The 24787-nt window shown below is 37.7% G+C and overlaps 1 protein-coding gene across 1 annotated transcript; it reads right to left on the reverse strand.

The window, feature by feature from the left end:
- Window positions 1-726: 726 nt before the first annotated feature.
- On the reverse strand, window positions 727-19706 carry tacr3a (tachykinin receptor 3a). Its single transcript, XM_039805998.1, has 5 exons — window positions 19115-19706; window positions 14735-14923; window positions 14252-14402; window positions 4573-4769; window positions 727-3756 (listed from the first exon to the last, which is right to left on the reverse strand). The coding sequence occupies exons 1-5, from the start codon at window positions 19480-19482 to the stop codon at window positions 3423-3425; spliced, it is 1239 nt and encodes a 412-aa protein (XP_039661932.1). The 5' UTR covers window positions 19483-19706; the 3' UTR covers window positions 727-3422.
- Window positions 19707-24787: the final 5081 nt, after the last annotated feature.

The raw sequence follows: 24787 nt of genomic DNA on the forward strand, positions 1-24787 counted from the left end.
TTCTCTGGGTGGGCAAAGCAGAGAAAGGGGAGGTAACCTTGCTCCTTATGACGTCATAAGGAGCATGATTCCAGATCGGCCCATCTGAGCTTTCATTTTCTCAAAGGCAGAGCAGGATACCCAGGGCTCGGTTTACACCTATCACCATTTCTAGCCACTGGGGGACCATAGGCAGGCTGGGGGAATGCATATTAATGTTAAAAAACTCATAAAGTGAACTTTTCATGCCATGGGACCTTTAAAAGTAGTGGATTATTACAATAGCCTGCATTGTTTCTGACACTGAACATAAAACAAAACATTGCTCAGTTGTTTGATTTTTGTGTGTTTGCAACAAGTAACATCTACATTTCATCATAAGCATGTCATGTCTCTTGTAAACACTCATCATACTGTAAAAAGGGCTGTTGAAATGAAGCACTGACCAATGCAGAGCAACCAAAACCCTTTTGGAGGTCTATAAGAAATATTATATATACTGTAGAATTGTAACAAAGAGATCCTACAATTCCTAAACTCAAATTACCAAAATAGTTGTCATTTGCTAGCAATACTATTATAATTATTAGTATAAAGGATAATACAATAGTTTATTTCAACCTGAGTCCTGTTTTTGAATAAGAGCAGTGAAAGTAGTACTTGGCAAAGTAAAATGGAAAACAATGTAGTAAAGTGATGACATCAGAATTGCGTGGTGGTCAAAGATCAAAAGAAATGAGTCTCAGGTCGAAATTAACAAATTATCCTTTAAAAACACAACAAATAATATGGTCACCACTTGACAGAGATAGAGGCACACATTGTACTGTACATTCATAGAAAACACAAACATTTATACAGAGAAACATGAAAATAGATTGATTAGCACATACAAATATTTAACCAACTTCAATATATTCATATGATGACAGCTTAAAAATACATCACACTGAAATGCACAACTTTTATTTTCTTCACATTCTTAAGTAAATACTTTCATGAAGTCTTCTAACATTCAGAACTGTTGGTAAGAATAATTAAGGAAATTTAAAATGTGCTTTTGTGGTTGCAATTTCTGGTCAATCTAGGAGATTTAAACTTTAATTTTCTTCCAAACATGACAAAATGAATGACTGGGAATCATTTGTTAAACAGCATGTATATAATATATATAATAACCTGCTATCACTAACTGTCAAACTCCAAATTCAGTTTTATACAGGATACATTACACTTCATACAGGATATATTATTTAAATCTTTTTTGGCAGTATCTTTAAAGAAGGTCTGTTTGGTGAAAAAACAAAAACAAATCTATAATTACATTTACTTCCCAGCAGTGAGTCATGTCCGTCTGTTGCTGTGTACAGAGTCAGAAGGGGATACACTAGTCCTGTGGTTTATATAATCCTGTCACAGTATGGTTCAACTTATCTTATTATAAACCCAACATTGCACAGACTAGCATGACTTGATGAGCACACAAGCAGGGAGTTAAATATAGATACAACACTGGATAACAGCATGCTGGAAGAAATTACTAAAACACCAACAACTGCAAAAGGCAAACACTGTCCTGCTTTCTCATTACACATTGTATGAAGGCATGTAATAATTATACAACAGTAAAACATTATAGAACAGTAAAACAAATCTTGCACTTCACGGTGAAGCTTCCTTTATGTTTTCCTTCACTTAGTTGCAAATGTACTGTAAAAAATGTGATTGTTATTGACCCATTAGGGCCAGTTGTTAAGTTCTGTTTCAATCTGCACATTCTCCAGCACCCTGTTTATTGGCCTGCTGCAAATGTACTGGATTTCGCCTCTGGCTTGTTGCCAGTTACAGGAAACACGTTTCTTACAGCTCTTACATAACTGAAAGCCAAAGTCAATCATGGTACTTTTAGAGCCAAACTCAAAGCCACATATAAAGCCAAATGGAGTTCAATCAATAGCCATTCCATTGGAGACTTTCTGCAGCCGCTCATTAATTGCTGCAGGCGGAAATAGCGCAGAGTGCATCCTCTGCATCACATTAAGTTCAAAGTTAATACCTACAGATGGAAATGAAATCTATGACATACTTACATAATTACAATCATCATGATTCAGATTATTTTCATTGTAAGATGGCCTCACACTCCTAGCAGCGAATCCCCAAGCAGAACTGATTCATTTTTATGATATCACTTTAATCATGGGACGGACCTTACCAAAACAGCATTGCACTGACTGTTTAAATGCTAATCTCAATCAGAGTGGAACGTACTGAATGCGCTTTAAGGAAACAGCTACTTACAGTATTTAATTAATTCAGAGAGACCCTTATGGGATAAGGAGAAAACTTCAACCTAGCACTCAATGGCAAAGCGTCTTAAATTTAGATGATCATACTGTTCAAGTTAACCATTGTTCACCTTGTATGTTGTTAAGGCTGTTCCCGAGCATGACATGTAAAGGGCCCCCTAACAAAGCCCCAGTCGCTAGTGATCAATTCACGTTTTTTTTCGGCCTAACTTGCAAGTGTTAACCATGACTCCCCAGTTATGCTGTTATTTGAGAACAAACCCTGAACGTCAGTAGTTTGTTTATGCTGGAGGCAATGATAGATTGTGTGCAAAGCATCCTGGCAAAGTAGAGGCCTGTTTCACCAAGCTGCAATTTGCAAAATGAGATAAACAAACGCTATATTTGTGACCCATGCATGAGGATGGAAGAGCCCTGGAGGACTCACAAATTTATCTGGAATTTGCAAACAACAATCCTTTGTGAATTGGGATGGTGCCATGTTTTGGGATCTGCATGTAAACACTGCTCACAAATCAATTTGGGAAACAGGCCCTCCCCTCCACAGATAATATACAAAACAATACAAGATGATAGACAAAATCTTACGGTAAAATACTGAAAAAAAAACCTGATGTATTTTCTTAAAGCAGAGCTATTCTTCTGTGAAACATTTAAATTGCTCAACTTATTTTGCTGTAGGTGTACTATAGCCTATTACTGTCCGTTGTATTATGTCGGAAGAAATGAACAATCATGTAATAAAAATAATTTTGGATCACACTTGGTATCGACTGATAACCAATTTTAAAGAATCAGGAGCAAAACACTTTTCTATAAGTGTGACTTTTAAACTGCTCTTAACATTCAATTCAAAGTGACCCCTTGAGCTCCTGCATCTTTGCCCCAAAAGCCCGCTCAGTGATCCATCCATGCTCCAGAGTATCTTAAAAAATCAATATTATCCATCAAGGTAAAATATTTAATAATCTCTAAATCCATATGACCTTCTTTGTTAAACGCTGTGATAAAATGCTTCTACGTCTAAATTAAGCAAACAGCTGTGCACCGTTTGTAATGTGCAGTGTATTACGCATGTGTGTACATTTCTGACATGCATGTATATGTCTGTGTGTAAGTCTGTGAGAACAACCTTTAAGAGAACTCCTCAGGTTGAGCACTTGGAGCCCCTCCATTTTGCGTCTTCGCGCCGCCACCGTTGCATCCCGTGATCTCAATGTGGCGAGACGTGATGTAGCTTCTCTTCCTAGCGGACAGGGAGGGCTTCCCTTCAGAGCCACCGCCTGCACCGCCATCACCCTCGGCAGGGTCGTAAACCATCAAGACAGTGGTATCCATTCGGGACAGCGTGTACATGCTGCTCTGGCGTGTCTGCTGCAGCCGCGTAGAGCGTAGTTCCAACTCGTCGTAACTGGATACCTTGATGAATGGGCAGCAACGAAAAACTCGCTTGAAGCCAGCTCGAAATCTGCGCCACATCAAGAAGGTGAGGGGAACGGTTGGAAAAAACACAGGTTGAATGAGAAATAAATACAAGTAAATGTTTTATGTTTTTTTCTAAGAATTTGTCCTTTAATAAGTCAAGAAGCAGCGTTTACTGTATACAATACTGTACCATCAAAAAAATGTTATGCTTTTTTTGTGTGCATTTAAAACTGTTTGTGCAGTGATGAAAAGAGATCAATTGTGTGCAGTTGTTACTGTGAAAATACTCAACAGTAAACCGGCAGTACTTGAGATCCTGGCAATGGATTATTTTCTGAATTCATTGAGGCTGTATTCATTGATACACCAAACAGCTTCAGATGCTTGAGAGAAGCAATTTTTTAAATGTTTTTTAAAGAAACTAATTCATTTGTATGATTAGACTGAGTAATGTAATTTATTAACTACAAAAACATGATCAAAATCAATTTATAAAAATGTCATTTTTGACTTTCAGATCTACAAGTCCTTAAAAAAACCATTTCATCATTTCAGATACTCTAGATTTGCAGTCTAATTAAATGACCAAAAGACCATGGACCATACATATAAAGTACTTAGTAAAACTCAGAGGAATGAATGGAGAGAATGTAATAAAATATGCAACAGTGATATGTTGAAAGATTATGGATCCATACCTAACTTCTAGTAAAACATACAATGGCACTTCATTACACTCAGTGATGTGTAACAATACAATCAATCCCACTTGTTTCTCTTATTTAGTAACAGCCTTAAAGTAGGTTCAGTTGTAACATTCCATGTTTTAGATTGTCAACACCCCCCTGTAGTTACCCACCTGCTGTTGAGGCAGCAGTAGATGATGGGGTTGTACATGGTGGAGCTCATTGCCAGCCACAGCACCGACAGGTAAACCTGCTGGATGTACTTCCACTTAACCAGACGTTTGTTAAGACCTGTCGCAATGAAGTAGACGTGATAGGGGAGCCAGCAGAGGGCAAAGGTCACCACTACGATGATCATCATCTTCACCACCTGCACGAGGAAGGAAAGAGCGATGATGAGAAACATGCACACGCTGTCATTGTTATCTGTGTTCAGGATTCCTGGAAGCATTGAGAGAGACAGCAATGTGCAAGCCGGAGGAAATTACAAAAGAAAATACCACTGCCAACATGTCACTCTCTTTAAAACCAATGCATATTTGGGGGGGAAGAATGTGGAGCTTGTAATTTTAGCCCATTTCTTTATTGCAGCATTTTGATAGCACCTGGCTAGGTGATGCATCTCAAGATTATAATGGAAGGCAGGACAGTATGTTCTAGTCCCTTTCATCTTATAACATGTCCATGTCTGGAGGGCTTTGTCACATGAACATGTACGGTATGCCAGAAAACGTTGAAGCACAGTAGCACTGTAATAATCTGAACTCAAATCAAATTATATTTCATTAGGATTAACTCATTGAGATGTATCATCTCATTTTCAATGGGGTCCCAGAACAAACAGAAAACAAAAAAAAATGCAAAGCAACATACTACATAACATAAAACACAATAATGCAAAGGTAAAATAAGACAACCTACTCAATAACAAAAACAGAAAAGACTATCTATCTATCTATCTATCTATCTATCTATCTATCTATCTATCTATCTATCTATCTATCTATCTATTATCTTTTAATTTCTTTTTCTAACTGGAAGTGAAGTCAATGAACTGCTGTGTATTGTCCCTGGGGGGTAACTGGGAACACAATCTGTAATAGTGTGTGGCTCCTCAGAGGCAGGCTGTAGAGGCACACTACCAGAGACAAAACAGACATTATTGCGTCCCTGCTGAAATCCAAACAGAAGTCCTGGCAATCCCTGTGTTGAGTGCATGTTTCAAAGAAGTTTATGACATTACACAAGCCATGCTGTAAACTGTGCTAGATGGCTGCTAAACAGTGGTGGAGCAGTCAGTCAGTATTTTTGTTTGATGACAGTGTTGACATTAAATGAAGGCTCTGATTATCTCAAGAAGACACAAGTCATGTTTGAAAGTGATGTGAGGAGACTAATTAAAAGACGTTAACAACAAAGTAGTTGTTATGGGTGCAGTGTAAATCTTTCCATTGCATGTAACATGCTCCATTGCCAACAATGTATCACAGCAATGAAGCGGGAGAACGCTCAGAGGGAAAGGTGAAGAGTCCAGTGTTGTTTATTTTAAATGGATGGATTGTATCAGTGTCTACAGTTCTGTAATAGTGAAACTAAATTCAGTTAACACATTCATATCTCAGGTGTTAGAGGATGGCAGAACATACATGAGCGTTATTTAGGTAACTTGAACAACTAATTATTTTTCCGAAAGCTTGGCTACACGGCAAAAATAACTACTAACTGAGAAATACTGTGAATCTTATGTAAATAATACTGTATGTTCTCACTGTATGAGTGTTACTTTACAAGACAATAAAAGGACTTAATCTATATTCTTATTATTGTCAATAAATCCCAAAACCAACAATGCGTTAGTCCATTTCTCAATATTATGGCAGCAGGACAGTGTATGTGGGACTGACTCATATTCGTTATAATGAAAACACATGTCATGTCATTTCGACAACAATGGAGGTATATTGCACAAATTAATAAGATATCAGGCATTGGCTACAGACACAGTTAGTGGGATCTATTCATGTGAGAGACAGATCCAAGTGTTGAAAATCTTGTACTCTCTGGTTAAAGGCTAAGCTGTACCATCAAGACACATCCAGTTTCTTAATAGGCTAAATATGTTAATACATTTGAGGAGGAGAAACACATTTGCTAAGTGCTCTTGGGTCTTGTTCAAACAATCCATATTTGGACTGCCAGAGAATTCAATACAATCCATATAACATATACTGTGTACCACAAAGGATATTCCATATGAGGCTGGATTCCTGAAGGACATACTTTATTGATCCCCAGGAGGGAAATTAAAATTTTTTTCACTCTGTTATTATTACACATAACACACAATCCCAAAACAGCATCATTCAGAATGAGAATGGGAGTAAAAGCCTGACTTGTGCACAAATAGGGCAGAACAACAAAGAAACAATGGCCACATGGAGTGTAAAGGGTTTGTGTTTTTACATGTATTGTTTGCAGTATATGTTACAAAATGCTTCATAATAAAACAAACAAAAGAAGAGCATAAACACAAACAAAGTGACATGTATGCTCCATATGTTTAGTTTAGTTATTGGAATGGAAATAAGTCTTGTGTAAATAAATAAATATGTCATCTTAGGGCATCGTCTTGATTGCTATCTTTTTAATGGTACTGATTAAAAAACACAACAATGCATCCTTTCTTTATTGAGAGGTTGCCTTTTTAAAAATAGGATTGTTAGGTTTACAATTTAGTACACATCTGTATTAGAGGGTACAGGCTATCATTTATAGAGCAGTATTCACACAACATTGTCTGAAAGAATTGAACCTGTCAGTGTTTCATGTCTGGAGTTCAATAAAGAAATATAAGGCCCTTAAGGTAGCCAATAAGTAATAAGAATTAATTATTTCTACCAACTTGTCAACTCATGGACCAGACTGGTCTTCGACTGGTTTGTTTTGAGTTGGGGTCAAACAGAATGATAATTAGATAAACTAAGTTATTCTCTATGTCTCAAACTTCCTGATGCAGAGGTCATTTTCTAGAGGACAAAGAAGAGAAGAAAGACTAACTACTGAGGGAACCATAAGATTGCCCATCACGTATACCTATCCCACATCCAACAATTGTCTGCCTGAGGAAAGCAAGTGGACTCGAATAACAACTAAAGGAGAGCAACAGTGAGCAAAACAAATAAGTCTTTTTTTTTTTTTTTGCTTTCTTTCTGTTTATTTAATTTCCTGACTGCCGGGGTTTAAGGTAATTGTGTAGCAAGTTTAAAAACTATGATTTAATTTTGGCAAATGTTTATTCTACTATAGCTTGCTGAAAGACAGGATTGCAGGATTTATAAAGTAGACTGAATAAATGGGGAATCCACAATGTGCTTTACAAAAAAATGAATTGGAGAAAGAAAAAATGTAATAAATTCTGCATCAGCGATGTTTTGACCAATTTCAAAAGATGGCAGAACAGAATTAGATGCATAATTTGATCAAGTTTTCTTAAAAAAAAGTGCCCCTCTTTTTTATAAAAAAAAAAAAAATAAAATTTTAAAAAAAAATTTTTTTTTTTGACAATTTAGAGACCCTGGTGGTTTTCATACTTGGATTAAACTTGAAAAGCCAACACAAATGGGATCAGACAGAGCAGAAAGAATAAGAGATGAGTGAGGAACAAATATATGAAATTTACATACAGTAGAGCAGACCTCAAAGGGAGGATGTCTTATCACTTTTTACCACTTTGATGTTTCATGATCGCTGTACTACAAATAATGGATATCGTACTGTACCCAAGAGTCCTGCCGCAGGATTACTGGTGCTATTGGGCTGAGATATAGAATGTAACAAAACTGTGATTTCTTTTTTTTTGTGAGGCATGTAGAGACTCAAATTGACATGTTCTTAAATCCCAGCGTCCCGTGGAGAAAAATAATATGTGAGACATTGAGGAGAAGAAGCATAAGTTATCCTGGCTCTGTCCAAAGGTAACAAAATTAAACTACCAGCATCTACAAAGCTTAAGTATTAAAATGTAATATATCTTTGGTTTATCCCGTACAAGAACCAAAGTGTGAAAATGACACATTATGGTTTTACCGGGCGTTATGTGCTGGACTAATTCTTAGCTGGGCCTGTGACTTCGGCTGGTTGTGACAAGACTCCAGGATGTTACTGTGCCAGTAAAGAACTATTCCACACTTACACCTTTGTAAAACCACAGCTTTGTTTTTTGTGCAGAATAAATACATGACATATAAGCTGTAGCCTGCCTTCTATAAGAGAATGAATATGTTTGTGAGAGGGCGAATGAATTACTAGCCAGTTCCATATCATGTTATGACAATGGCAATTTTCCTGTAAAGCAGGAGGGAAGCAGGCATCATGAGAGATGCCCAGGGTAGAATATATTTCATTTATGTCTTATGATTGGACATGGCAAATATCCACAGGTGTTTTTTTTTCTTGTTAGAAGATACCAATGCGCCCCAGGAGAGACAAGTGCAAGCAATTGGCCTGCAGTTACTATTGTCTGAGCCCCTCCATCAGGTTTGAGAGTATAGTGTTTGTATTCAGGCCTCTCAAATATGGAGGTTCAATCTAAAGCAAAGTAGCCCATACATGTCTGTGTAATCTAAAGGCTATTTCATATCAATTCTATGACATGGAAAAGGGAGGCGAAGATGAGAGTGGCATTTGGTCCCTTGTTGTTGGCAAGCTTGTGTCACGACTGGCCGTGTGACGCGGCAGGAAAACAGAGTTCTGGACCCAAATGCACAACACAAACAGGAGCGTATGCAGGTGAAGTATCTATTAGAACAACAGAAAATCCAGGTTTACGTGAAGGTAGAAGTGCAAGAATCAAAACAAAGGTGGTAATACGAGTAATGATAACAAAACCCCCAAATGGCTTGAAGTCCAAAAGATCCAAAACGAGGGTACGAAGTGAACAAATACACAGGGAACTAGTAGGAAACATTCGACATATGACGAGGACACAACAAAGACTGAACAGAACAGAAGACATTATACAGTATACAGAGGAAAACGAGCAGGGAGGGAGCGAACAGGTGAAACATATTAGACACATGAAACTAAACAAATAACAAAACTAAAAACAACAACCACGACAGCTTGTTGGAGCTACAAACAGAACATGTTTCACAGACACGTTTGACACAATATATGAAGTAAGTATTATGTTTTTCTGAACACATTTTTATGAATGAGTTTGTACGGTATCATACAAAAAAGTATGCACACTGATTTGTATGATATCTTACAAATAGGCGACCGTTGGCTGGCTACAGAGCTCCGTTAGATATCAATGAATCGGCAGCAGTTATTAACTTGAGTTTACCTGATTAAAGGTGACTGTAAGCCGGGTACAGGGCACCCCAAGCTGCCTGTCATTTTGGCGAACATTACAGTTAAGTTTAGGCAACAAAATGTGAGCGTCATGACGGCAACAGCATTTAAGTTTAGGCAACAAAACGACTAGTTAAGTTTAGGAAAAAAATTGTGGTTTGGATTAAAACACTGCCAAGGAACATGTACTCCTGGGTGAAAGCCAGTCATTGTGATGCATACAGCAAAAAATACAAGAATGCTTATGAAATACATTGCTTTACTTTTCGTAGCTACAGTATTTGTACAAATAGTTAATGAGAACAGCTTGTTTTTTCTACTGCACACAAGTTGTAGAGTAATGGTTGGTGTGGATGATGATTAAGCAACAAAATTAGTTTGGGGTTAGGGAAATATTTTAGCTTTGGACTAATCTAAGACTTTGGCCAATCACAGGTCATATCAAGAAAGAGAGTGTTCCTATTGGCTGCTCTGCAAATGTAGATGTGCTTGCACCTTCCTTTTGGTGAATTCAAGGCTTAACTATTACATTAGAGAGACGTTATTGTCATCTATCTATTTACAGTAAATAGTGTAAAAATGTAGTCCACATTAGCGGACATCTGCTGTGAATTGTCGGGAGAGCTGGTCTGCTGGTGTCAAAACTTTTAAAACGTATTTGCTGTTGTAAGTTAGTAGTATATAAATACAATTTCTATAGAGACACGGTTGTTTAGCGATTGTTTAGTGAACTATCTATTCATTGCCTTGCTATTAAATGCAGCAAAATCTCCAAAGCATTTCACATACAAAGTCAAATGAGCAGTGGGAAACAAATGGTAGTAGACAAGGAAAACATATTAGTTTGATGCTGATTTACTTTGGAAAAAAAGTAATGAAACTCCCATGCTAATGAGCTTTTTAATGCAAAATAGATATTGAGTCAACCATACTTGGGGCTTGCCCCAGCACTAGATTTATGTTTCTTTATTAATCCAGTAAATGACTACCCATTCGTTAACTTGAAGAATTAGAATGAGAATGAGTCCCACCAATAGTTTGCTTCACAAACAAAACAATTTAAAATAAAATCCCTCAGGTCAACCTTGTCTACTAAAAAATATGTTTATTAATTTGCAAATATAATAATATGCTATAATGCTTGATAATGATTTTGTTTTTTCATTTCAAAGTTTTTTTTACTTGATTTGTTAAAAAAAGAAAAAATGGTCTCCATCAACACCATCAACACTGACTGCCTGCCTACACCATCTATGCAATACAACAATGTAACACCCTTCATGGACTGGAACAAAACAGTAGAACAAACCCTGTCTCTTACAAATTCTGTATAGTGTACACACTAATATGCAAAAGTCAAAACATTTTAATAAAAACATACTGTTGCCCTACTTTTTTAAATCAACATAACGAGTCATCAAATGTTTTGATGAATCATGTACCAGGATACCAGGATTGGGCGCGAGTGGTGACACAGAGAACATTGGAAAGAACTGCAGGCTTTTTTCACACCATTTCCCTCATTCATATACAGATAAGGTTGGACATCACTGAATTGTCCCTTTAACCAAAACCTTCCTTTAACCATAAACAAAATTACGGGAAGCAGGGCATGAATCACTGGTCTCTGATGTCAAAGTCCTGTGCTTTGTAGGTCAACCACACATCCCTACCACCTCCCTATGACTTCTGTGCGGTACAGGAATGTACACTTCCTGGATAATTACATTCCTTCAAATGCATATTTGGAATGCACATTTAGTCATATATCAATGTCATTGTCTGCAGGCTTTACCATGTTAAATGTAAGACTTTCCAAGAACTTTTTAACCCCATATAAAATACAATTTAATACCTGTTTTACCATCATTGACCAAAGTAGGAAGGATATGACTTAGAATTAGCTATTATAATGTCACATTTATTTCCAGTATTTCTGCAATAATTCCAAATAAGACAATTAATAAATCAATGCAAGAGACTTGGATAAGTGGCATAAAATGGATAGATTGATTAATCAATTGAAAATGATATTTTTATTTAAATGACCAAAACTTGCCCATTATGAGATGAGGAGCTTCCTAGCTACAGTAGCTAGCAGTAGTGACAGTGTCTGCAATAGGTCTGATGGTGCTAATTAAAACTCCACAAAAAAATATTGTGCACAATCCACTGTCGAAGCAATCCGTTTTAGTTTAATCTGGTGTTTGACATCTCCCAACTGCCTCTACTCAGAAACAAATTTTATAATTAGCATCGCCAGGAAAGCAAGAATATTCTTTTGAATACTTTTCCAGACCTGCCATTAGCCTGTTTGGAGCCAGCTCTTAAAGCCATTGCAAGAAAGAACAGGAAGGTACTGAGGAGTCCAAATAAAGTAAAAAGCCTTTTTTTTCTTCCAGAATGGCTTTAACCTAAGTGTTCCAGCAGGAGCCTTTGTCAGGGTGTGAAAAATACAAAGATCCATTTTTTGTCATTACAATTACTGGTGTGAAGAAAGAGTGCAGGAGATTATGTGGCTGTAGCCACAGCCCTTAACGCCGACACTCACTCTCCAAAGAAAGCAGCCAACTCCTATTGTCTAATAGTGCGGCATGGTGAATGGTAAATGGCTCTTAAGAAATTGCTTCTGTTGTGATTATTAATATGGATCAAATCTGTGCACTAGGCTCTGTCAGAACAGACAGATTTTTTGACACTAGTCCAGTCAGGATTAGAATTATTCCATTAACTCTGCAGGTTAGCAGGACGCTCACATACACTGCAGCTTAACGCTGTTCTACTTACTATCATAAAAAAATAAATCTGATTTTGTAGAGGTAATCCATCCCAAGCTTTTCACTTATTGATCTTCACAGATACTCAGGAAGGACTCCCCATAGACCCATTTTCTGTCTGGAAGACTCAGGATAATGATCTTCAGCCAATACTGATTCTTAGGAAAAGGTTAAAGCATGGCAAAGGCAAAGACAGAACTTTGGATGCTGCATCAACAATGCTGTTGGTGCTCGGGAACGCGGGCAGCCACAGGGAAATAATACAGTGCAGTCACAGAATCAGAAGCATATTAATGTTTTCTAATAAAGATATAAAGAGGAATGGATATCCATCATAACCTCTATTGGAATTAACTGACCTTGCCTGTGCCAAGTAATACTGCATTGTATTTGCCAGTGATGCTGCAGTAGGTGATTCATTTGCCCTCTTCACCCTTTTATGACCCAGTTGTCTGCTGCAAGATGTGTTTTCTCATATTGTTCACTCCTCATTGTAGCATTAAACAGTCTTATTGTAAAAGCATGTCTTGCATGAGCCCCTGAATAGGTCTAAGTGCAGACCAACTCAATGCCTCGAGACACTGTTGGTTTTCAGAGCTTGTGCCTGTCCGTGTGCATGGAAAAAGAGTTGATTGAGGACAAGTGACAACCACAAAGGTTGTGTTCTGTGGAATCAAGGTTTTCTTCCCTGAAATGTTCACAGTGCAGTGTGTCTGCCTGTTGCACACATATACAGAAGGCAGAAGTCATTCTTCTTCTTTAATGATATATGCTCTAGCTCTAGTCTGTAAGGTGTAAGTGTAAGGTTTATATAATCATTTTCTACCTGACAGAGAAGATGTAAACTGAAATCAAAGCAGAATTATTAATTAATAACTGTATTAATTGTTGAGCTTGATTAACATTATTTTTCCTTTTAATCTCACCAGTGGGAATCCAATCTCATATTTCTATTTCTTTAAAGAGCCCAGTGTTCTTGCTTTATTAAAGGAAAACAATGTTTAACAATGCTGCTGCTGCTGCTGCTATTGCTGCATGTCTAATACTTAATTTAAAAAAAATATTACAATTTCCAATCATTTTCAAAGCATAAATAGCCTATTACGTAGATCCAGTGATTAAACACAACAAAAAGCTAGTTATTTTGGTACAATTACAGATGGAAAATATTCATATTTTCTATATCACAGGCTTAACATTGTACAAACATCATACATAGGGCGTTGCTGTATAGAATTACCTTGTTATGTTTTATCTCTACCAATGATATTACAACTAGGATACATTCACAATTAATTAGATTTGGAGGTGGTCTGGGATTTTCTCCATCAGACAAATGTTTTTTGCCCCAGCAATTCAATCAACAGAGACAGAGGCTTAATTCCAAATCCTAAAGGTACACAGACACCAGCCAGATGGATAATTGTTCTGCTTTTTGAATGTCTTCTTGTTTTACCAAAAAAGGATCAGAAAATTGAAAAACTCCCAGATCTCTGTCAAAATGGCATACTGCCTATAATCGTCCTTTTCCTATTCCTACTTCTAGAAGTGAGTAATAATTACCTGGAGCCACAGGCTGCTCACTGGCAGACAATTATGGATTATTCCTGGTTCTCTGACTTGTGGCGTTCAAAGATCATCATGTTCACAGTCAGTAATTGAGCTACCCCAGGTCATATCTGAATTCTTAAATTAATGGTGTACTATCTCCGCTGCTTACCTTCCTTTTAGCCCTGAGCTGTCCATGATAGTTATCAGATGAGTCTCCTGGGATCTCCCCTCCCCACAGAGTCAACCCCACGATGGTGTAAGTGATGCCCATCACCACTAAGGGCAGCACGTAGACCAGAACTGTCACTATGGTATGATACCTAGGAAGAAAAAGGAGAGAAGGCAGGAGAGTGATTACATTTATTAAATATTTATCCCAGTGTAAATTTATAAAAAATAAATTAAACATTAGTTTCCTTTTGTCTTATGTTCTGCTATGACAACAGTTAACAAGGAATAACTTAATGGTTACACCTGTGGGTAAATTGTAGATTATATCATAATTACAGCATTGTAGGTAATTTGCATGGAGCAACCTGTTAAAATGAGCTACATACATGAACTTAGAGAAAAATGTTGCAACAGTTTGCTGAAGTGGAAAGAACAGAGCTACACTGTCTGGTATCAAAGCAAGTTACAAAATATTTCTCACATGAAGGGGTCGTCAGCCATGCGAGGCCAGGCCACGTAGCAGAGGGTCCTGCGGGGCAGAGCTCGGGTGGTGGAGAAGTAGCAGAGAGGGAAGGCCAGAACCACGGCCAGACTCCAGATACAGACGATAACTGCTGTGGTGGCCTTCGCGGACAGACGAGGCTTCAGGGGATGGATGATGGCCATGTACCTACGGGTCAGAGGTAGTGTTTCAAGCCTCATACGTATTTAATAATTTGCTGGTTGATTCATTCATTTAATCTTTATTTAACCAGGAAGTCACTTGAGATACATTATAGACTTTGCAAGAGACCCTGTAGCTTTTTGGGCTGGTGTTGGAAATTAGCTTCAGCTATATACACGTCACCAGTATATCGGACACTGTCTCGCCAACTGTCAATTTTCTCTGTACTTTTCCCTTACAAATAAACTAATAACGATGACATCCTTTTTCCCTAAACTTTTAGGCTTTTGATTCATTAAAATTAAGTAACGTCTACTTGTACAGGTGATGGCATTACAGTGACTTGTGACCTGCTTAAATAATGGGAAATGAAAGGACTTTTCAGTGGCCTGAAGAGGTCAAAGTAAACCACAAGAAAAAGAAAAATATTAGAGAATAGTATAAAAAGTGAAAATAACTGCAAAAGAAATACATTTTTTTTCTTTCTTATCACTTGATTTAGCCACCCCCTCAGATTTATCTTGGGAGGCAATACTAAATGTAATTAAAAATCAATGGATTATTTAACTTTTTAACTTTTTTATTTCATAAATAATATATGTTATTTTCTGCCTTGCAGTCTGTAAAAGTCCAATTATACTGTGGCGTTAGATTTTCTGGGAAATTGATGGATGATTAATTCCAAAAAACTGTGATGAGATTAAGTTTGAATAACAAAGTAAAGCACTCAGAAATGGCAGGAGATTATCAACTCAGGATGCTACATGATTTTCAATTGCTGCTAACGCAGGCTTAGAGGCGCTAATTCAATCTTCATAAGATGGTAAAGAATGGGTCTTGTCCTGTCACCTCATTGACTGGAACTCTCTGAGGGACAACAACAAAGATGCCCCATCTATCACGAGTAATTACTTGGCATTTATTCTGTGTGTCTCGCTGGTCCTTGTGCTTGGCAGTGTGTGAATAGATTGTTAGATGTCCAATCAAGTATGTATCACAGCAGTATGTGTTATTTGGGATCCAACGGGCTTGCATAACGGTGGCTGATCTGATAGACTTGGAACCACTGAGCAATAACCAAAATGCAAAGCCAGTAACACTTGAATAACATGATTACACAACCACACATTCACAGAGGCGTCAGCATCGACTGGGCATGATCACAGAAACATTACAGCAGCAAATTAATAAATCATTTTACATTTTTTTGTTCAACCTGGGAGTCTGTTATGCCTTAAGCTGCATGAAAGCTTTCAGACAACGTATTGTTTGGAAACCACGTCACCGTTGTGTGACAACACCAACTAAACACTCACTTTATCACCGCCTGGTGTTTAACTAGCAGACATTACCTTGGATGAGACTTCCAGCGTGGGTAGCCCGACATTACGTGCACAGCTAAATGTCAAATGTTGGCTCATACGTTATCAGAGGAAAGGAGTATGTTAAATGTTTCAGCCACCATTACTCCACAGCATCTTATAAATACTTAAAGTGTCAGTTCAAATGACACAACTAATTGTATCTAGCCATGCAGATAGTTTTGGTTTTGTTTGTTTGGATGTTGAGATATCTACCTCTGAGATTTCTGATGTCACCACAACAAGATGAAAGTGAACAGACTTGTATCTGTGTTACTGACAGAATTGAAACATTACTCTTTAAAAAAAGATTCAACAACATCTTCTTCCAGCAACAATGTCCCTATTGCACTGGATACTCTGCAGATATCATTGTCAACAGTTTTCATAGGGACTATGCTCCTGAAAGTAGCTACAGGAACATTTTTGTTTTATGCTTTTTATTATTTAGCAAAAATCCATTAACCTACTATTGGGAAGGAGGAAGAAATCTCACACATGGATATTTTTTTAAACCGGACAAATTAAAACCGATATATTCATGATTAGTGAAATATAGTGAAATGACCCATTATGGAAAATAGCTCTGGTTATTCTCAGTGATGTGTGCCTCCTTCTCCAGTTCTTCCTGCACATAATGCATAAAGACATATATATATATATATATATATATATATATATATATATATATATATATATATATATATATATATATATATATATACACTAGGGCTGCACAATATAAGGAAAAAACGCAATATGCGATTACGTTGTTGAATTTTGCGATAACGATATTACCTGCGATAAAAAAATATTAAAATGTACTCCGTTCTGCATTTCTGCTGCTTTCAGAATTCTTCTAAAATACAATTTTACAAAATTTCTTGTTGAATTTGAAACAAATAAAAGGAAATCATTCCCAACATTCTTTTATTAAACAAATTGAACATTAAATTAAACATAAAAGGCCCCACTAAAATAATCTTTTTAAAGTGCAGTTTTCTACTGAAATGTTCTTTCAACTATCGTGATATGTTGCAGCCTTTCGCGATATGTAAATTGCGCCAGTTGATATTGCAATGGCGATAAAAAAAAAAAACTATACATTGTGCAGCCCTAATATATACTTTAATGTTATGTGCAGGAAGATATAGGACCTAATGATAATATGTTTTCCACACACAGTATCTACAGCTTCAGCACAAGCAAATAAAGGTGTGAGAAATGAAAAAAAGGCACCAGCCATGTCATCAAAAAAAGCTTCAAGGCTTCGCCAGTTACCTTTCACACAGCAACCTGCGTTTGCTTTACTCCAGTGCCTAAGGAAACACGCTTGCAGAGAGTCAACAGAAAGGACAAATTCACAGATGATCACGAACTGTGGCCTCATGCCATTTCAAGACATCAGAGCGGAGACAGCACCATACTGGGGTTACGAAAAGCATGACCGGAGGTTACATCTACATCATGTAGGTCATACCAATGTTCTCTTTCTCAGTACACGGTTGACAGAATTTAACAGACACTGCAGACCAAAAAAACAAACCCATGCAAGCTGCTGTAGAGGAGCCAAAATGAGCACGGCCTCAGGAAATGCATTGCTCCCTTCCTGTGTCAAGGAGAAGGCAAACACCTCACGCAGCATCACAACACACTGTGACACTTGCACACTGGCTGTAGACACACACTATGCCTGCATGCAGCTTCTTGGCAGATTCTACACGCGTTATGTTTTCATTATGTTGACCTGTGGTAGCTTCCTTCATCAGTCTAATCCCTTTATTCAAACATGATGACGTATGTTGGTCCACTGATCAGTATCAAAGCCCGGCTGATAGTGATGACTGCATTACTGGAAACGACAGGGGCAGGAAAGGAGACAGAGATGCAGGAACACAGAAAGAAATAAGTGTGGAAGAGCAAAGATAATAAAAAGATACATAATATGAGTGCATGTAAAAAACATGGAGGAAAAGGGTGATTTTTTTTCTAGGGTGTTGCCACACAAAGTCATTCGCTGCAGTGCAGACAGTGCAAAACAACAGCTTCAGTATATGATTCATTGGCAGCCAAATGTAAAAATAAATGTGTGGAATAGGCTAATGGTGGATGAGATGGCAGTCACCCTGCTGGGAAGCCACCTTTCCAGTTATAATCATGCAAATCACAAACATGTAATTGCCCCCCCCACTGGGAACTGAAATAAATATAAACTTAAATCAGCAGGGAGCATTACTGATGAAATAATGTGGGCACAATGGCATCATTGGAATTTAAATTAAAATGATGGAGACTTCATCAAAGCAAGTTCTTATGAGCATGAGGGCACGAGCTAGAACATCAAATGACTTGAACTGCATAAGCATTGCCAAATGGAGCGTCTTCAAGCAAGCCATAACACTTTTTTTTAAAGCACAAGATTCAATTTTCCACCAATGCTGGTGAAAGTAGTGAAGTAGAATAATCAAAAACGAGATGTCCAAAAAATCACGCGTGAAGCACCTGAGATAGAAGTGTTGAACTGAGAAGATGTTTGTATAGCTTGAAATATTTATGGTATGGGATCTGGATATATAATTTATTCTTTGATTGTTAAAGTGTGTTAAATGTAGTCTGCATTCAAATTGGATATTCTACCTCAATTGCTTTATTGCTTTCCCCCTTTTTCTTTAATACACAAACTAATACTGATTGAGTAGACGCACTAAGAATAATCTAAATCAAAATTATTGCTCCTTTAATAAAAAATAAAACCTGAGGGGTTAGGGGCATGGGGAAAGTTTAGCATAATTAGTCATTCGATAAATATTGTTCTTGCAGCATTTCATAAGCCCACCTGTCCACAGCTATCGCAGTCATGGAGTAGATGCTTGCAAACACGGATGTTACCGGGAAGAAGTTGTGGAATTTGCAGTACCCTTCCCCGAAGTACCACTCCCCATGGGCAGCATAAATAAAGTTTATCAAAGTGTTAAACGCGGCCATTGACGCGTCCGAAAACGCCAAGTTTAGGAGAAAGTAGTTCGTTACCGTCCTCATACGCTTGTGGGCAAGAATGATCCAGATTACGATGAGGTTTCCAAACACCGCCACCGCCAGTACCGAGCTGTAGGCTACGGACCAGAGAGCTACGCGCCACGGCGGCTGCACAAACTGGTTGGTAAAGTTCGCCGTCATGTTGGATCCTTTGTGTGGAGCTGCCATCCTCTTCTCCTTTCCCCTCAAATATAGTGAATGATTTGGTTGTTTCAGCAGTCTGATCCACTCACTGAGGTGCAAAGCTATAGCTTTGGTGTGAATGGTGTGAGGATTTGCGTATATGCACCATAGCGCGCAACCTAAGCAAATCACTATCCTTAAAAAATACACATCTCCTTCCAAGATCCCCACAGTGAATGTCTCCAATCGTTCCGCACTTTTCAGTATAAGGTAAGACTAATAAAAACGCGGGGACATATAATAAATATTCTCCAGTGCCTGTTGACTGTGGTTGTGAGCGCACAGCCTCTCCTCCAGCAGCAGCAGCAGCAGCAGGCAGGGCGCCGTGCGCACTCAGTGACGCACAAGTGGCACGCGTGGTAAAAGAGATTGATTGATACTTGTGGCTGCTGTTTTAAACTTCATGAATAAGAGATGTACTAAGCTGTCTCTCTTCGGGGTATATAATCAGTCAGCGGCAGCGCACACTGTGTACATTTATCTCCTGTCACCCTTCAGATAATCTTGTGTCAGCAGCATTTCAAAGAAGCCACAAATAAGATATTGAAATATTGCAGGCTGTGTGTACAAAGATATCACTCTTTTCATAAATTTCAGTGTCACCTCCTTCTGTTGAGTTTTTTCCACCACTGTCAAATTATGTGTCTGTCTCGGTGCTTTTCTTATCACAGTCTTATTCATTCTCACAGTGCACCACAGAGAATGTCCAATCCTGTATCTGAATGGCTGTGACTCTTACCCTTTCTGTCACATCAATATTCACAACTAACAGGCTGAAGTCCCTCCCAGACATCCAACTCTTCACATCAGATAAACCTCCTTCATCTGCTTACATAGCCTTTAGAGCAATGGTAACCTCTACACTAGTACATTTACATGTCTTCATGGCTTATCAAATCCAATCAATCCAGTAAAGCTGTTCAACAAACTATGTCTCTGACTATACAGTGGCACGTCATATCCAGTTATTTAATTCTTTGAAGCAACACATCCCTAGTTATAATAAGATCTATAGGAGGTCTATACAGTAGGATGCCTCCAGTAGAGTGGATTTTCCTCAAAATATACATTTTTAAATTTGATAGCAGCACTCTAAAATAAAACAAGATAAGATAGACTTATGGATCTAAAATATGCTGAATCAATAGAAAACAAAAATTAAATGTTGAGGTCAATCACAGGACATTTTCACTTCACTGTGCCAGACTGCACTGTAGAAGAATGCAGTGATTTCAGTCTATTAGGTCTCACTTGTGGTGTCATTCATGCGGATAGATTACACAAGATTAGATTATTACAAGAAAAAGAATTGTTCCATTTTACACATCCTGAAATTTCCCGTAAGTGATTTATAATGTTTACAGACAGATACATAAAAAGCTGCAAAAGGTTACCGAAACATTATGGTCGTGTTCGCACTGTGTCCATCTGACAATAAAGATATGTTTGAGTAATTCAGAGGGTTGTGTGGTGCAGGAACACAACCTAAAGTATCCCTATTAAGAAAGCACTGAATCATTGCAAGATGGTGTTAAAATGATTGATGTTGTTGTACTTTAAACAGTGGATTTTATGTGCTAGGCCCTGCCTATATACATAAATCGTATATACGTAATGCATCGTTTGGTCTACTGTGCAATGCTGCATGTTAATGCTGATTAAAATTCATGAGACCCTGACAATTTTGAAGTTTTGTCCCTGAGGATATGTAAATGATGATGGGGACTCAATTTAATAATACAACAGTGTTTTGCAATGTGAAAATAGAGCATAATACATAATCATTGATTTATGAATTAATGATATTCACATTATTATGAATACTGATATTAGGTAGAGGTCAACTTTTTAATTCAATTTTGATTCAGTGTTTGACTTCAGTTTGAAGTCAAATACTTATTAAAACTATCTTCCATTTTCTTCAAGCTGTACTTTCATATGGCTCTTTGTAGTTTTGTTTATTTAAAGCTAATGTACTTGCACTAACTATTTGTTTTCTGGAGTTTGCACCTTCAGAGTTGAAAGCACTTAATTGGAAGTCGCTTTGGATAAAAGTGTCAGCTAAATGACATGTAATGGAATGGAATGGATGGTAATGTAATGTAATGGAAAAAATATTTTTGTTGGTCCCAAACATTTTCAGTTCCTGAGCTTTTTAGTTCCCTTCAGTGAATCAGCAGACCCACATATCAATATAATTTATAGTAGAATCAGTGACTATTGTCTGCACCAGAGTAAATGCATTTCAATATTTAGTGGTGTCCTGATGGAAATATTAGCTCTCTGAGGAACACGGTGGAAACATATTTTAGGATGTTTCATAAATAATGTGCAAAAACAAGGGAAGAAAAATATATTTTTTTAAACTGACAGACTGACAGTGTTTGCAACTTGACGCTGACAAGTCGAGACCTTGTGAATTTAGAAAAGCTTTTTTTTTTTTTTATAGTCATCTTATGATGATGAAAACCTCATTCAGTGATGTAAGTAATGTATTGCTTCGAAGAAAGGAGGACATTATTTTCTAGTAATTTTAGCCTTTATTGACAGACTGGAAACATGGGACAAGAGAGGGGGATGGCACACAACTAAGGTCCCTAGCCAGAATTGGGACATTGTGGTTATATTGATGCATTCTAACACACAAGGCTAAAAGAATGCCCCTGAAATTTGTATTTTGAAAAGGGAGAGAAGATCACAATTACTCAAGTTTGAGGGTAAAAAGCAAAGGCTCAGTCTTTAAATAATTAAACAAAAACACCATTGGGGTCCAAATAGGCATATCGTGTACATGTTAAATTAAGCAGCATATGATTTACAGTAACACTTGTGTCAAAGAACACAGTAACAAAAGACTATTTAAAAAAAAAAAATGCAAGTGGCATACCGTATATGTCCACAGAGTCTAGTCTTGACCCCTGTCTGTTCTCTCCTCAGATCATTTAGAGACTGGCTGCTTAATGAGGTGCTGTGGGCTTATTATTTGGCCGCCGCATTGTTATGTGCGTGTAGAGACTTCATTGTCTTTAGGCAATTACATTTTTGACATAAAATGTACTGCATACCAGTGCACATTTCTTGTGAAAATATCAGTGCAACGGTTACATAGCTTTAGCTGCAGCGTTGTCGTCAGCTCTTTTCATGGCTGCCCCTGTGGTGTGTCACAACCCGTTTCAGGGCTCTGGGCTATTTGATTTAATCAATTCCAAATGTAACCAATGATAGCAATAATGAAAGAGCATTGCTCTTCAAATATTTCTTTATTAGTTCTTACCTCAGATATTGACAGCTGAATTTAACGTTCCTAAAAAGTAAACAATGAAAGCTTTACTTTGTAGCTTATTGTACTTTAGTTTTTGTGTGCAAAGCGAGTGGGAATATTGACCACCAACAGACTGACACACTAATCAATTGAAGGCTATTAGAGGGCATGTCTGTGCTACTGGAACCTTTTGACAGAAACCTAGATTCAAGAGTTTGTCTCCTATAAAATGAGCAGTGTTAAGGTATTCTACATGGAGACTTCTCCTGCATTAGCAAGCAGGAGAAGACTGGAGACTAACTATAATTTAGGGCACTGTAATTATCTCTGAATATCAACTGCTACTCTGATCAGACTAAAGCACTCTTGCTCCTGGCAATGATGATAATGATAATGGCAAGCTAAGATATGTTATATGCATAAATGTTAGCATATCAGCTGCATACGGAGAAGGTAATGTGGTTCTCCTTCCTTCTATTAATGCAGTGTTTCTATAAGTCTGTCTCCCTAATGCAATCAGTGGACATCACTTTCACCCAGGGCAAGTTCTAGCCTGCTATATTAGGGTGGGCTGGTAGAAAAAATGGGTGGGCAACTTGGGCGGTTGGTAGCACAGAGTTTAGAGAAGTGCATTAGTGGCCCAATGGGTGCCAGCTTCCAGGCCCTGGTGACATGGCACTAACTTTTGACCTAATCCCAGCTGGCCTGTGAACCCAAAGGCATAGGATTTATTTCAAGATATGTAGGGAGGCATACAATGTGGGGGGTCCCTCCCCCCCTCACTCCTGAAAAGTTTTAGCAATAAACACTTAATTTTCTGCATTCTGGTGAATTTTCATGCACCTATTTCTAACTTTTTCTGCATCAATTCATGCTGGAAATGCCTTTATCTTTGTAAAGGAAAACACAGTGGACAGTTGAAAATATAGAAACATACGGGAATATAATGAAGTAAGGCTCTCAGGCATTCTGTATTTTTCAAATTATATATATTCTCCTCTCCTCAAAGACAATATTCTCCTGTAAATTACCTTTTCTCATTCATTTAATGTTATCTCTGCTGAGTCAACACACATGTAGCCCTAGGCATGGTTTACTTTATTTGTTGCTCTGGGGTTTTAAGGACCAGAAGGACAATATGATCCTAATAATCTTAGAACCACAAGATAGTCGGCAGTAAAAGAAGTATTTAGATAGAGCTTTTACTCAAGTAAAAATAATAATAATAATAATAATAATAATAATAATAATAATAATAATAATAATAATAATAATGAATTAAATATTACTGGTTAGTTATTACTGATTCATTGAAATATCAGCAGCATTTTAATGTTGCAGCTGTTTGAGGAAATAGTTTTAATAATTGTATATGCTGTTGGGTTATTTAATCTATAACATTGTATAGTTTTTTATAAAATATACTATTATAATGCCGGTTAGCACACAGGCAACTTCTTCTGTTTAGCTGTCCACTTTAATGGCTGCTCGAACAACAGAACAGCAAAAGGCATCGTCAGTCTGGTGGCCCTCACCCCAATAGTCGTTGAAATGCTTCGAACAGCTGGTTCTGGCCCAAATTAAGGACACTATCAACATCAACGTGGTGGACCCCATCGGTACGCTTATAGGAAGAATGGGCTGTGTGTGACGCAGTGTCAACTCTCACCCACCTGGAGAGCAGGGATTCTTTTATTGGGCTGTTCCTCCTGGACTTTAGTTCTGCTTTTAATATGATCATACTTTAGTTAACAAACTGCTGCTGTTGGGACTAAAACCATCTCTCTGCAACTGAGTCCTGGACTTTTTGACAAACAGGCCAGTCTGTTAGATCCATGGCATCTCATCTTCCACCATAACACTCAACACCGGCTCCCCACAGGGATGTGTGCTGCGCCCCCTGCTGTACACACTTCTCACATACGATTGCTCTGCAAGGTACCCGAGCAATTGTATACTGAAGTTTGCAGATGACACGGTGGTTGTTTGACTGACATTTATATCAGCAGGTGCAGAAGCAGTGCTTCA

The sequence above is a fragment of the Perca fluviatilis genome, chromosome 1 (assembly GCF_010015445.1).
Source record: "Perca fluviatilis chromosome 1, GENO_Pfluv_1.0, whole genome shotgun sequence".
Classification (NCBI taxonomy): Eukaryota; Metazoa; Chordata; class Actinopteri; order Perciformes; family Percidae; genus Perca; species Perca fluviatilis.